At 37.8% G+C, this 15,633-nt stretch overlaps 1 protein-coding gene across 1 annotated transcript in view; it reads left to right on the forward strand.

Moving 5' to 3' along the window:
* Positions 1 to 15,633, forward strand: part of LOC139713908 (mismatch repair endonuclease PMS2-like) — a 36,345-nt gene that overhangs the window by 17,353 nt on the left and 3,359 nt on the right. Inside the window, exons 9-20 of the mRNA XM_071625629.1 lie at positions 4,590 to 4,687; positions 5,324 to 5,423; positions 6,375 to 6,459; positions 7,692 to 7,771; positions 8,396 to 8,619; positions 9,153 to 9,208; positions 9,494 to 10,149; positions 11,043 to 11,136; positions 12,263 to 12,365; positions 13,116 to 13,209; positions 14,233 to 14,306; positions 14,876 to 14,976. Of these exons, the coding sequence (XP_071481730.1) occupies positions 4,590 to 4,687; positions 5,324 to 5,423; positions 6,375 to 6,459; positions 7,692 to 7,771; positions 8,396 to 8,619; positions 9,153 to 9,208; positions 9,494 to 10,149; positions 11,043 to 11,136; positions 12,263 to 12,365; positions 13,116 to 13,209; positions 14,233 to 14,306; positions 14,876 to 14,976 (1,765 nt within the window). The remainder of the gene's footprint in view (positions 1 to 4,589; positions 4,688 to 5,323; positions 5,424 to 6,374; positions 6,460 to 7,691; positions 7,772 to 8,395; positions 8,620 to 9,152; positions 9,209 to 9,493; positions 10,150 to 11,042; positions 11,137 to 12,262; positions 12,366 to 13,115; positions 13,210 to 14,232; positions 14,307 to 14,875; positions 14,977 to 15,633) is intronic.

Raw genomic sequence — 15,633 nt, forward strand, 5'->3', positions numbered from 1 at the left:
GAGTCTATACACCGTTTCATTTTGCAGAGCAGTTTCAGTATCCCTTTCATTCCCAGCCCTTTCAAACTGCAGTACCCTTTCAATAACCCTTTTATTCTTGGAGTCTATACACCCTTTCATTTTGCAGTCTATACACCCTTTCATTTTGCAGTACAATTTCTTTTAAACCCTTTCATTGCCAGCCCTTTCAAATTGCAGCACTCTTTTGATAACTCTTTCATTCTCAGAGTCTATACACCCTTCATTTTGCAGAACAGTTTCTATAACCCTTTCATTGCCAGCATTTCAAATAACAGTACCCTTTTGATAACCCTTTTATTCTCAGAGTCTATGCACCCTTTCATTTTGCAGTACAGTTTATATAACCCTTTCGTTCCCAGCCCTTTCAAATTGCAACACTCTTTTGATAACCCTTTCATTCTCAAAGTCTATACACCCTTTCATTTTGCAGTACAGTTTCTATGACCCTTTCATTGCCAGCCCTTTTAAATTGCAGCACTCTTTTGATAACCCTTTCATTCTCAGAGTCTATTCACCCTTTCATTTTGCAGTACAGTTTCTATAATCCTTTCATTGCCAGCTCTTTCAAATTGCAGTACCCTTTCAATAACCCTTTCATTCTCAGAATCTATACACCCTTTCATTTTGCAGTACAGTTTTTATAACCCTTTCATCACCATCTCTTTCAAAATGCAGTACCCTTTCAATAACCCTTTTATTCTTAAAGTCTATACACCCTTTCATTTTGCAGTACAGTTTCTATAACCCTTTCATTTCCAGCCCTTTCAAATTGCAACACTCTTTTGGTAACCCTTTCATTCTCAAAGTCTATACACCCTTTCATTTTGCAGTACAGTTTCTATAACCCTTTCATTCCCAGCCCTTTCAAATTGCAGTACTCTTTTCATAACCCTTTCAGTCTCAAAGTCTATAAATCCTTTCATTTTGCAGTACAGTTTCTATAACCCTTTCGTTCCCAGCCCTTTCAAATTGCAGTACTCTTTTGATATCCCTTTCATTCTCAAGGTCTATACACCCTTTTATTTTGCAGTATAGTTTTTATAACCCTTTCATCACCATCTCTTTCAAATTGCCGTACCCTTTCAATAACCCTTTTATTCTCAAAGTCTATACACCCTTTCATTTTGCAGGACAGTTTCTATAACCCTTTCATTCCCAGCCCTTTCAAATTGGAGTACTCTTTTCATAACCCTTTCAGTCTCAAAGTCTATACACCCTTTCATTTTGCAGTACAGTTTCTATAACCCTTTCATTGCCAGCGCTTTCAAATTGCAGTACCCTTTAAATTACCCTTTCATTCTCGAGAGTCTATAAACCCTTTCATTTTGCAGTACAGTTTCTGTAACACTTTCATTGCCATCTCTTTCAAACTGCAGTACCCTTTCAATAACCCGTTTATTCTTGGAGTCTATACACCCTTTCATTTTGCAGTACAATTTCTATAACCCTTTCATTGCCAGCGCTTTCAAATTGCAGTACCCTTTAAATAACCCTTTCATTCTCGAGAGTCTATAAACCCTTTCATTTTGCAGTACAGTTTCTGTAACCCTTTCATTGCCATCTCTTTCAAACTGCAGTACCCTTTCAATAACCCTTTTATTCTTGGAGTCTATACACCCTTTCATTTTGCAGTACAATTTCTATAACCCTTTCATTGCCAGCCCTTTCAAATTGCAGCACTCTTTTGATAACCCTTTCATTCTCGAAGTCTATACACCCTTTCATTTTGCAGAACAATTTCTATAACCCTTTCATTGCCAGCCCTTTCAAATAGCAGTACCCTTTTGATAACCCTTTTATTCTCAGAATCTATACACCCTTTAAATAACCCTTTCATTCTCAAAGTCTATACACCCTTTCATTTTGCAGTGTAGTTTCTATAACCCTTTCATTGTCAGCCCTTTCAAATTGCAGTACCCTTTTGATAACCCTTTCCTTCTTAGTCTATACACCTTTTCATTTTGCAGAGCAGTTTCTATAACCCTTTCATTGCCAGCCCATTCAAATTGCAGTACTCTTTTGATAACCCTTTCATTCTCAGAGTCTATACACCCTTTCATTTGCAGAACAGTTGTTATAACCCTTTCATTGCCAGCCCTTTCAAATTGCAGTACCCTTTCAACAACCCTTTCATTCTCAGAGTCTATACACCCTTTTATTTGCAGAACAGTTTCTACAACCCTTTCATTGCCAGCTATTTCAAATATGATATCCCTTTCATTTTCAGAGTCTATACACCGTTTCATTTTGCAGAACAGTTTCTATAACCCTTTCATTGCCAGCCCTTTCAAATTGCAGTACTCTTTTGATAACCCTTTCATTCTCCGAGTATATACACCCTTTCATTTGCAGAACAGTTTCTATAACCCTTTCATTGCCAGCTCTTTCAAATTACAGTACCCTTTAAATAACCCTTTCATTCTCAGAGTCTATACACCCTTTCATTTTGCAGAGCAGTTTCAGTACCCCTTTCATTCCCAGCCCTTTCAAACTGCAGTACCCTTTCAACAACCCTTTTTTTCTCAGAGTCTATACACCCTTTCATTTTGCAGTACAATTTCTATAACCCTTTCATTGCCAGCCCTTTCAAATTGCAGCACTCTTTTGATAACCCTTTCATTCTCAGAGTCTATACACCCTTTCATTTGCAGAACAGTTTCTATAACCCTATCATTGCCAGCATTTCAAATAACAGTACCATTTTGATAACCCTTCAATTCTCAGAGTCTATACACCCTTGCATTTGCGGAGCAGTTTCTATAACACTTTCATTGCCAGCTCTTTCAAATTGCAGTACCCTTTCAATGACCCTTTTATTTTCAGTCTATACACCCTTTCATTTTGAAATACCCTTTAAATAACCCTTTCATTCTCAAAGTCTATACACCCTTTCATTTTGCAGTACAGTTTCTATAACCCCTTCATTGCCAGCATATTTAAATTGCAGTACCCTTTTGATAACCCTTTTATTCTCAGAATCTATACACCCTTTCATTTGCAGTACAGTTTCTATAACCCTTTCATTGCCAGCCCTTTTAAATTGCAGCACTCTTTTGATAACCCTTTCATTCTCAGAGTCTATACACACTTTCATTTTGCAGTACATTTTCTATAACCCTTTCATTGCCAGCCCTTTCAAATTGCAGTACCCTTTAAAAAGCCCTTTCATTCTCAGAATCTATACACCCTTTCATTTTGCAGTACAGTTTTTATAACCCTTTCATCGCCATCTCTTTCAAATTGCAACACTCTTTTGGTAACCCTTTCATTCTGAAAGTCTATACACCCTTTCATCTTGGAGTACAGTTTCTATAACCCGTTCATTGTCAGGCCTTTCAAATTGCAGTACCCTTTTGATAATCCTTTCATTCTCAGAGTCTATAATACACCTTTTCATTTTGCAGAGCAGTTTCTATACCCCTTTCATTGTCAGCCCTTTCAAATTGCAGTACCCTTTTCATAGCCCTTTCATTCTCAGAGTCTATAAACCCTTTCATTTGGCAGTGCAGTTTCTGTAACCCTTTCATTGCCATCTCTTTCAAACTGCAGTACCCTTTCAATAACCCTTTTATTCTTGGAGTCTATACACCCTTTCATTTTGCAGTACAATTTTCTATAACCCTTTCATTGCCAGCCCTTTCAAATTGCAGCACTCTTTTGATAACCCTTTAATTCTCAAAGTCTATACACCCTTTCATTTGCAGAACAGTTTCTATAACCCTATTATTGCCAGCATGTCAAATAACAGTACCCTTTAAATAACCCTTTCATTCTCAGAGTCTATACACCCTTCATTTTGCAGAACAGTTTCTATAACCCTTTCATTGCCAGCATTTCAAATAACAGTACCCTTTCAATAACCCTTCAATTCTCAGAGTCTATACACCCTTTCATTTGCAGAGCAGTTTCTATAACCCTTTCATTGCCAGCTCTTTCAAATTGCAGTACCCTTTTGATAACCCTTTCATTCTCAGAGTCTATACACCTTTTCATTTGCAGAACAGTTTCTATAACCCTTTCATTGCCAGCTCTTTCAAATTACAGTTCCCTTTTGATATCCCTTTCATTTTCAGAGTCTATACACCGTTTCATTTTGCAGAACAGTTTCTGTACCCCTTTCATTCCCAGCCCTTTCAAATTACAGTTCCCTTTTGATATCCCTTTCATTTTCAGAGTCTATACACCGTTTCATTTTGCAGAACAGTTTCTGTACCCCTTTCATTCCCAGCCCTTTCAAATTGCAGTACTCTTTTCATAACCCTTTCATTTTCAAAGTCTATAAACCCTTTCATTTTGCAGTACAGTTTCTATAAACCTTTCGTTCCCAGCCCTTTCAAATTGCAGTACCCTTTTGATAACACTTTCATTCTCAGTATCTTAATACACCCTTACATTTTTCAGGACAGTTTCTTTAACCCTTTCATTACCATCTCTTTCAAATTGCAGTACCCTTGTAATAACCCTTTAATTTTGAAGAATGCTATAACCCTTGATCTTGATTTTGATGCGCGACTGTTCTAAGCCCTGGTAGAATAAAAGAATTAATTCATGCTTTCTGAACTTATCAGATGCAGAGTCTCCTTGAGTTCAACCAGTGTGAGCCCACGGCTGAGATGTGTGAGGAGTTTGGCATCAAACCCGAGAAACTCGACAAAATCCCATTCAGGTACAGTGCGTCAAGAATTACTCCCATTTTTTGCTACTCATTGCCCTGTTCCTCAGTAGTTCAGGAGGAATTGATTAGTGCTAATTCCAGTCATCTGAGACCTGCATGTATCTGTGTGTTTAGATATACTTTTTTTTTTCTCAAAAAGACTCATGTATCTATCCATATCCAAGCATTCTTGGATGATTGCAGTAACACTTGCCGTCGTGTACACAAGCCCATCATTTGAAAGCAGTGGTGTCCCCATTCTGAGTGTGTGCATGTTTGTGTATCTGTGTGATGTGTTCTCAGTCAATGCTCTTTGTTGAATGTTAGTAGTAAAGTTCCTTTCCCATCTGAGATACTGTGTCAAATGTGTTCTCAAAACTTTGTGTTTGTTTCTGACAATGGTTGCATCCCAGGGGGTGTTTCACAGAGATGCACTTAAATCTAAGTTTGACTTAAATCACACTCAAGCTATGGATGGCCATCACTTCCCCCATGTGAAAATGGAATTCCCCCTGAAGTACAAAGGGTACTAATTGGCATGCACAAGGGGCATGAATGGGAAGCTATAAACCAATTCCAACTAAAGTTGAAATTAGTCTAAAGGTTGTGAAACACCCCCTGGACTCATGAAATACTGCCTCACCACAGTATGACAGGCTTCATCTCAAAGTCTGACCACGGACAGGGGAGGAGTGCCGCAGACAGACAATATTACTTCATCAACAGACGACCCTGCGACTTCCCAAAGGTAACGACCACCAAGAACCTGGTTCTGACGCTAAAATTACAGTAGCGAAAGAAGATATGTGTCATTATATTGTTGTGTGTCCATTAATTGCACCAACAGTAAAAGGGCTTTGAAATCAAATATATTATGCCTCTTCATTTACATATGTTTAATTTTATAAGGATCATCATTTTATATTACAAAGTGGACAAATACTGCTTAGAAGGCCTAGCAAGAAAAAGTGTTTGACAAATTGAATAAAGTTATATGATTATTTTATTTGGAAAATAATAATATTTATAAATGATGTATTTATCACCAATTTTCTGTCTTTCAGCTTCAATCAGTAACAGTTGAAAGTGATAGACCGAAATCTTGACACCTGTTCGATTTGAGTTTTAGTGCTCGTATTATATTACAACAATTTGCTTGTAGTTTTATTTTATAGTTCTAGATTATGATGTTTCTACTTTCTCGTCTATTCGAGATCAGTGAAAATATGCTGAGTGTGAATCTGTCAAAGACATTGCATGACCTTTTCCTCACTTTCATGACGTAGACACCTTAAGAAAACATTCCTTCGAATGAAATTATCAGTTACCAAGGTAATCTTACATGAATAGCAAGGTTAATTTTCCAGCTTCATCAAATTACAACATCTCAAAGGTGTAGATATTTGTTTACCTGCTCTTGACATAAGTGTGACATCAACAACTTTCAGACAGTGAATGCTGGGAAAAAATATATTTCTGCATCCACACTTTAGGGCACTGTTTCATGAAAGTTGTCAGCCCTGACAAGTTGTCAGTCTCTGACAATTTGAGTAAAATCCTTGGCCTTGATTGGCTGAGAAGCTCTGGTCACCGACTTACCACGGTAACTGTCAGAGACTGATAACTTGTCAGGGCTGACAACTTTCATGCAACGGTCCCCTGGTTTCCTTGTACATATTATCTCTCTTCCTTGAAACAGGTGAGCAAGCAGATCAATGAAGTGTACCACATGTACAACAGGCATCAGTATCCCTTTGTTGTGCTGGACATCTCCCTGGCAAAAGGTTTGCTATACTGTATTCCCTGTAAAAATGACCCCCTCCAAAACAAACAAACAAACAAACAAACAAAGAGGTCAAGAACATCTGCCTGGCAAAAGGTTTGCTATATTCCCTGTAAAAATGACCCCCTCTAAAACAAACAAGGAGGTCAAGAATGGAGTATATATGAGCCAGGCGTGATGTATGGTGATTGGATGGAAACCACAGTCCTTGTTCACTTTCAAGATGCACTGTTGCTTCATTGTGCATTGCAACAATTATATAAATGATATATTTCGAAGTGTTTTTATTTCGCATCTTGACTGATATTAGCGAAATTTACATCTCTGGGAAAAATTGCCTCTGATAATATAACATTTCAGAAGTTGCGTACATTTAAAGGGATCGTATAGTTTTGGCTGAGACCTGATTTCAGGTTTGTAACATTTTTGGTGAGATAATGTAAACCTCTTATGAAATATAAAAGAGCATGTAATTCTATAAGGAATTCAACGTTTATTTGATGAGAATTGGTTTTGAAATGGCTAAGATATCAAAAAAAGAGCGATTCTAATAAAGTGTGGGACCCACACTGTATTACGATCGCTTTGTTTTACTTTGTTTTTGGATGTTTCAGTCATTCCAAACCCGATTTTCATCAAATAAACTTTGAATTCCTCTTAAAATGGTATGCTCTGTACTATATCATAAGTTTTTTCTTGGTATCTCGCAAAAAGTTAAAAGCCCAATTCTCATCTCCACCATTACTGTACCATTCCTTTAAAGTTATACCTCTTTCACATTTATTCGTGCATACCTGTGTCTGGAGCAGAGTTTTGTACTGTTATTTTTTCCTCCAGCTTTTGTACCATCAGCTTTCATATTATACATTGATATAATAATTGCATTATTTTTCAATCAAAACAGATTTCCGCTATTGGAATCTAAATAATTTCTGCTTACCAAAACTTCACCTGGGCGGTATAGTTGGCAACCATTATTAACAAGCATTATTCTTTCCCTCAAATGGCGTCTCCTTATAGATGTCATATGCCGTCCAAGTTATGTATGTTAAATTCTAACGATCAGTTGCATCCGAGAGAGGCAGCTAAAAATTGGGGGAAGGGGGGAGAGCTAAAGCAAAAAAAATATGTCTGCTATATTTCTTGTCAGGAAAAGGCGAATAAATGGAGTGTGGTAATGCATTGTAATACATGTCATTTGTATGCCCTGTGATTTTCTCTTCATTATTGCAGATGCAGTGGATGTTAACGTGACTCCAGACAAGAGAAAAATCTTGGTGCAAGAGGAAAAGACACTCCTTGCCGTCCTGAAGGTGTGTTGAATTTTTTTTTTTTCACTCTTCTCTTTTTGTTGTACAATTAACAATCCAATGCGGACTTTGGATATCTTGTGCCAGGAGCAGAATTTGTCATGCCTCATGTATGTAGTGATTTATCATGGCCTCAAGAATTTGTTGACCAGTTGCTACAAGCTATCACTGCAAACTGTGAAACTTTCTCCCACAAATTGGCTGTGTAAAGTGTTTGGATGTTTGAAAGTTTTCAGGGATTTCATGAAATATGAAATATGGCATGAGAGACAAATGCTCCAACAGCCACTCATTGAACTTTCAGCAATCTAGTTAGGGCACTGATCAAAAGGAATTTTATTCAACGTTGGAGAACAAAATACAGACTGAAGATGAGAATTCCCTTTTTCATGTTCAATATTAAATCACAAGTTATGATGTCACAATGAGAAGCATCAGTTTTCCCTCTTCCACTGTCCATTGCCATCTCCGAGAAAGCTTGTGAGGAGGAATGCGCATTCAGGAATTAGAATGCTTCTCCTATTTGGATTCATCTTTATTTGGTATAGAGCAACCTTGGTACAGTTTTAATCACTTCACAGTTGTAAGTCACTGCAATTATAGTGTTGTGCTGTCATTATCTTCAAGGCATCACTTCAGACGATGTTCGAGCCTCGGTCATCTTCGTATGAGGTCAACCAGAAGCCCATGGCATCGGTCACTCCGTCCAGCCTCTCCCTGTCCAGTATTTTTGGCTGCGGCAGCCAATCCGGCAGTGGCCCCAGCCAGCGAGGCCAGAGTCCACTCGGTCAACAGCAGACTGGACAAAATGGCAAGGCAGCATTCAAACTTAATCTGAGTTCTTTGAAAAGGTAACTCTTGCTTTTGCAGTATCATATCTTAGTAGCTAAGAAGTATGAAGCAGGTATTGAGCTGGCTAGGCCTATGACAAGCATCTTTATGTACAGGTATACCCTCCACCCCCTTGAAAAAAGGATATGTTCACCAAATTTCCCATGAAGATTCGCACTTTACTTAGATAAGCTTGCATTAAAATTTAGCAGTGGCAAATGCTGGCAGCCTATGACTTTGCCTTTATTTGTTAACATTCTCCTGGGCTGGTTGTCCCCATCCCACCCAGCCTGTGGGAAAATATAAAACTTTCAAACGCACTTACGTATTTTGATTATCAGTGAAATGTTGTGAAATGTGTCTCTCGTAAGTCATCTTTTTCGGCGACAGTCAGTCAATATCGGTTTGGTTCCCTTTGTGGTGTAAATAAAATTAAGGACTTCAGCTGTTAAGAAAAAAAAACTTGATTCAGTATTGACAGTAAAGATTATTTTAATGTATTTGAGTGTACTATTGTGACACAGTGTTCTGATTATTTGTTCTGTTCTCTCAGGTCTTTTGCTCTTGCAAATCATCGCGATCAAGAGCAATCAGACAGAAAATCCAAACGTAAGTGAAAGAAAATCCCTGAACAGCTTCTCCAGTGAAGAAAATGTTCAAATAAAAGTTGATTTTCATCAGTAACTTTGTGATGTTTGTAATGTTGTCTCTCAGATTCAGATTCTTTCAGTGAACTGTGAATAAATGCAGTTACATAAAGTAGAGAAATATCAATGCAAATCTGCTTGGCCATATTTTTTTTATAATCCCCCCCCCCAAAAAAAAAAGGTGTCTTTTTTTTAAGATAGTTTGTTGATAATGCTACATTTTTGCCAAATATATCCACCTTTTCAGAGCCAAAATTGGATGCCTTCTTCTCTGGCACCCCTTGCTCCAAATCTTCTGACGTTTCTCATGGTGAAGAACCATCTCGGAGTGTAGACACTAGTGATATTCCAGAGAGCAGAGCTTCCCAGTACCTACAAAAAGACGATGAAATTGAAGCAGCATCAAGCCAAAGTCATGATCACCAGCAACCGAATTGCAGAATCGTTTTTGAGAGCCATCGGGGCACTTTTGAGCCTGAGTCTAGTGAGAGAAGTCCTGGCCCCACCCAGGAATCAGGAGTGTTACATATTACTGATCCCTCTGAGAATAGGACACCCACAGAATTTCAGCCAGATGACAGTATTAGAGACTGGAGCAATACAGACAAATGTGAGGAGAGTGTACACGGGAATGTTGCAAGCAGGCTTGATTCGTTGGAATGTGAAGGCAAGCATGTGTCAGGGATGGAGCAAACTGCCGAGGACAGCGAAAGCGGATTCTGTGAGTCAGTGTCGTCACGGACGACGGGTGTCAGTGGCAGGACGGGATCCTCCGGGTCCAGCCGACAAGCCTCTAACAATGGCAGCCAAGAGCTGAGTGAAGGAGCGACAGGTGGAGGATGGTGTGAAGGGGAAGATGAAAGGATGGACAGAGAGACGAGGGGAGTGGTCATCCACAGATCAGTGAGCAAGTTTTTCATACTGATTTCCCCTTTCAACTTAAGAAAATCTACATCAAGTTTTTTTATTTATTTTTTTTTTTTTTTACTATTTGATGATTTGCCCTACATCAACATGAAATGGCACCAATTATTCAGTGTTTTTGTAATAACCATAAAAAAAAAAAAACTCATCGTAAAATTCATTCATTGAATAGACATGCAGTACCTGCTGCTATAAGGGATCACAATCAGCACTGGCTGTTGGGGGCAGAAGCTCGGTAGCCTTGAAGTTGTTGCAACATCTGTCTAGTAATCAGGAGACCATTGGTTGAAGTCCAACCTGAGTAGTTTCCTCCTATTTGGTCTGATACTTTTCAGACTTTTGGAGATATAGAGAACAGTGATGCAAGGGAACCTTGCTTTCAACAAAGAGAGTTTTGTCTTCTCCTTTTTTTTTTTTGGGAACAACTCTGATAAAACCAGTGTGAAATGTAAAGATGACTTGAATGATCACCTTGTTTGAACTTCATCCAATGCTTGGTTGTCATATTCTTTCACTCTGTCAAATTTATAATAATGATGGACTCATGTTTTGGAGTATTCTGTGTATTGCCTTGTTACAAGGTGTTTTTTTTTCACACCCCTCATGCCTTTGACAGCATAAGGAGAGGGGAATTGAATCAATGAAAGAAAAGGTTTCATGTTAGGGGAAAGTCTTTTATTTTTCTTGCTCTTGAATAGAATTTCATTCAAATCAAATTCTTTAGATAGTGGTTATATGTCAATGATTGTATGGAGTAGAATTCCACTTGTAGTAGATGTTATATGGATTTGGAGTAGCTGCTGAAATGTAGAAGTACAAGTATAAAAAAAAATATTTATATTCAATTGTGGAATATTGCTGTTTCATTCCAGGATGAGGGCGCTCCATCGTTATTGTCATTTGAGAGGAAAGAGGTCGCCCTTCCCATGTCCATTGCTGCCTTGAGGAAAACCATTGAGAAAGAAGGTAAACAAATCAGAGCAGTTTGCTCAGCATTGCTCACCCCCCCCCCCCTCCTCCTTTAATCTAGAATCTGTAGCAAAGATTTTGTAACAAAAATCTGTTTTACAGAAAAAAAAGAATGGTTACGCATGGTTACTCTTCCTGATTAATTGTGTCAATTTTCATGTAATCTTTTGTCCAAGTGGATAAGTAAACTGTAACTAGAAAACAAAGAGTGACTTTGAATAAAGTAGAATAAAATGTTCATCTATGGAAATAGGAAACGAGGAACTGTTACAACTATTTTCCTGTGCTTGTGATACAATGAATATCTTATTATCAAGACTGTGCTTCCTGTAGTGATATGCTTACATGAATCCTTGCATGTGCATCTTCCAAAATATCTCCTTTTTCATAAAATGATAACAGCAGAAAGAAACAATTTAAAGGTTAATTACTCAATGATTTCTCCAAACTATACATTGAAGAAAAGACTAATATGCAGTTTACCAAAGAAGAAGAGCACTGTTGGCCAATCCTCACTTTCCTCTTTATGTGATTGTAAGTGTACAGTATGTCCCCCAAAAAAATTACAATCGGATTTTCGCATTGATAACACTTAATATGATTAAACTGTCTAAATGCTACTTCAGGGTCTTAAAATATAACATCTTAGCTCTATTTTGCAAAAAAACCCATTCAATTTGGTTAAGCTGTCACAGAGAAATATGGATTGTTTTAAAGCATGTCATGAGTCTGATTCTTCCAAGTTCAGCACTTGGATGCTCTTGGAACTGCATATTAATGTGTGAACACAATAGACAGAACGTGGAGGGAAGATTCCTGACATGCTCTACAAAATTCCTCATTTCTCTTTGACCACTGAAGCAAATCGAATGGGGTTTTCTGTAAGATGTGGGCAATGAGTTATAGTTTCATACCCTGAAATTGTATTTGGATTGATTCACTAGTTTTAAAGTTATCGTTGCGGAGGGTACCGTTGTAATTTTTTTTTTTTTTTTTTTTTTTTTGGGGGGGGGGGGGACATACGGTATACTATGCGGCTTACCTTGTAGCAGTAGATCATAGTCACTGTGATGGAATGTGTGGTTTCTTGTGTAAGACTGAATACATGTCTCCTCTCTCCAAGAATCTGGAGAAACGAGCCAGGCTAAGTTTGGCCGAGCCTTTCGGGCCAAGATCGCTCCGTCGGACAACGCGTCTGCAGAGGAAGAATTGACACGAGAGATCAGGTGAGATAGTTTTTTTTTTTTTTTGGGGGGGGGAGGGGGGGAATATAGCAATTATTTTGCTGATGGCTGTGTGGTTTTTAAACCACACACCAAATACCAGCCAACTTGTTGCTATTTTATGCATCAAGTGCAGTTAAGTATTACAGTATCACTTGTCAAGGAAAAGTAATTGTTGAAAGTTGTCTTCCTTTTATATCATCTTACAAAGGGCAATGTGATAATGATAATTTTGCTGCTTCTGCATCCCTGTCAGGAGCGGTATCACTGTATCATATCGCAAAGATTTATGAATTCCCATTGCAATATGCTAGGGTTACATACTCTGCTACCACCTACTATGTCCATGCAATTTTTAACACCAAATTACATGAATAGATAAATCTATGTGAAATTTAGAACAGGTGTCAATTCACCCACCTCTGTTAGCGTTTCCACACCTAGGTGTGTATGATCTTTGTGGTGATAATTAAGTCTTAGCTTGCAGCATGAGACCTCACTGCTGATCAGCAAATGATGTGAGTAGCATGTTTGATGTGTAGTAATGTCACAACTGCTCTGTAACTCTGTTGCCTCCTCACTTTTACCAAACTTGATTACAAGTTAGTTTCATTTGAGTGCCAACAAAATGTAATTCATTTTAATCACACAAGATTTGTGGCTTTTTTGTCCTGCTTTTCACATGCTAATGATATTTTTTCCTTGGTAGATATTTTGTTTTTTTCATGTCTTTGTCAATATGTCTGTCTACAGCAAAGACATGTTTGCCAAGATGGAGATTCTGGGTCAGTTCAATCTTGGTTTTATCATCGCCAAACTGGGACAAGATCTCTTCATCATTGATCAGGTGAAGATTATTGCTGTTCATTCACTCATTCGTTCATGCAATCATTTATTTATTTATTCATTCACTCACACATTCATTTATTCATTCACTCACCCATTCAATCAATCAATCAATCAATCAATCAATCAATCAATCAATCAATCAATCAATCAATCAATCAATCAATCAATCAATCAATCAATCAATCAATCAATCAATCAATCAATCAATCAATCAATCAATCAATCAATCAATCAATCAATCAATCAATCAATCAATCAATCAATCAATCAATCAATCAATCAATCAATCAATCAATCAATCAATCAATCAATCATTCATTCATTCACTCATTCATTCAAGCATTCACTCATTCATTCATTCATTCATTCATTCATCCATCCATTTATTCATTCATTCTGTCATTCCATCTATCAATCCAATTCTCATCCATCCATTTATATCTTTTTCAATCCACTGAACCATTCTTTTCTCTCCTAACTGAATTTAATACTGAAGTATAAATTGACTCAACAAATATGTGGATGTGAATTAATAGGGGCAACAGACTTTGTGAAAAATGAATCTTCCATGCTAAATCAAGTTAGGCACAGTTTGATTTGTTGTGAACCATTTCCTCTCTTTTTGTCTGATTACCAGCCAGTTTTGATGAAATTAGATGCCGTTGCCAATTGCTGTATTCCTGGTATACAAGGTAGCATTTAATCCTTGCAACATTCTCGCAGTGTGACAAATTGATTGCAGCCCTATTTCTTTTTAAAAGCAGGCTGAACATATCGTATATGACCATTTGAATGGACAGTGGTCTTTAGCAGTACCAGAAAATAATGTTTATTTCTGCAGAATATGATCACAAAGTGAAATCCTGTGGTATGATTTCAGGATAAAAGGATGCTAGTAATTGTGTAGACCAGGTGATTTAATGAAAATATTGAAAAGAAAGTTTCCAAGTGATATGCATTAGTAAAATGAGTATTTCATGTTTTCATTTCTTTTCAATTTGTCCCCTCTCCTAACAACTAGCATGCCACTGATGAAAAGTTCAACTTTGAGACATTGCAGAAACACACTGTTCTTCAAGGACAGAAACTCATCCAGTGAGTAGACAGACAAACAATACTGTTGATACTGGTTTGTTTGTTTTTTGCCAAATATGTTTGTTCATGACATGTAAGAAAAGTTGAATATAGCATACTGTATTCAGTCCATCTCAATTCCGTTCAATATCACATGATATTACACTCAAGTTTGGGGATAATAACAGTAGAGCTGCTTGTGTTCGGAGGGATGGTGAGAAAATTATCTACACAATAGTCATCCTCCAACACAAGTGCTCAAATTGTCGTATAGAATTTGAAGAATCTGATACCCAAGTATCCCATACCCTTCAGGAATGATTGATACCATGTGATCTCACTACTGGGTATACCTGAAAACAAAGCCTCAACCTGTCAGATTGTGGGCAGTTTTTCATTCTATACTTTAATACTCTGGTGCATTACATACAATATGTACCAGGAGCCTCGTCTTTGCAGCATGCTCGGTTTGGTCATTCATTGCAGGGTGCCATTATGTGTATGTCTGTGTGTGTGGGTGGTGCAGTGGGCTCTCCAAAGGTGTACAGCTTCCTTCCTTCAGCGTTCTCTTGTTTACCATCATTCCTTAGACCCTTGCAGCTGGAGCTGACCGCTGTGAATGAATCCATCCTAATGGACAACCTAGACATTTTCAAGAAGAATGGATTCGATTTCATCATCGACGAAGATGGTGAGATTGATGTGCGCTTGATTTGCTTATCACATGGGTTCTTTATTCCACTCATTTTTTGTTTTGGTTTTTTATGTAGCTCTTATAAGCGTGTGACCTGTCTCTTAGCAACTTCAACCCTTTTGCATAACACCAACAAAGATTTTTGCTGTTCTATTGGTTGACTGCTCAATGCGTGACATTCACTAAAAAGTGCCATTGCACTCATTACTGTTCACTATTTGGATTTTACACTAAATCTGTGTGACCGTTGCATCCGTTGGAAGGCAAAAATTCCATTTTCAGTACAATACAATCAATTTCCATTGCTCCTCTCTTTGAGGATTTAGTGCTTCTAGTTTCTGCATAATGCAACTAGGTGTTTTTATATTACTATTTATTATTTTTCCCATAACACCACGCCCTACATCAACATGAATAGGCACTGAATTGATCAGTGCTATTGTAGTCGCCATGACAAAAGAAATAATGGGCATACATACCCGGGCAGGATACGAACCTACGACCTCCTGATCTCCAGACAGGCATCTTATCCACTAGACCACGGAGCTTCTGCCCGACAGCCAGTGCTGGTTCTAATCCTTGTAGTTTGCAGCAGGTACTGCATAATTATTCAAATTCATGATATGCTTCCGTTGAGTTTTTATCTGCCAGAGT

Source organism: Diadema antillarum, unplaced genomic scaffold (genome assembly GCF_040938485.1).
Source record: "Diadema antillarum isolate AM-2024a unplaced genomic scaffold, OU_Dant_1.0 seq00002095_RagTag, whole genome shotgun sequence".
NCBI lineage: Eukaryota > Metazoa > Echinodermata > Echinoidea > Diadematoida > Diadematidae > Diadema > Diadema antillarum.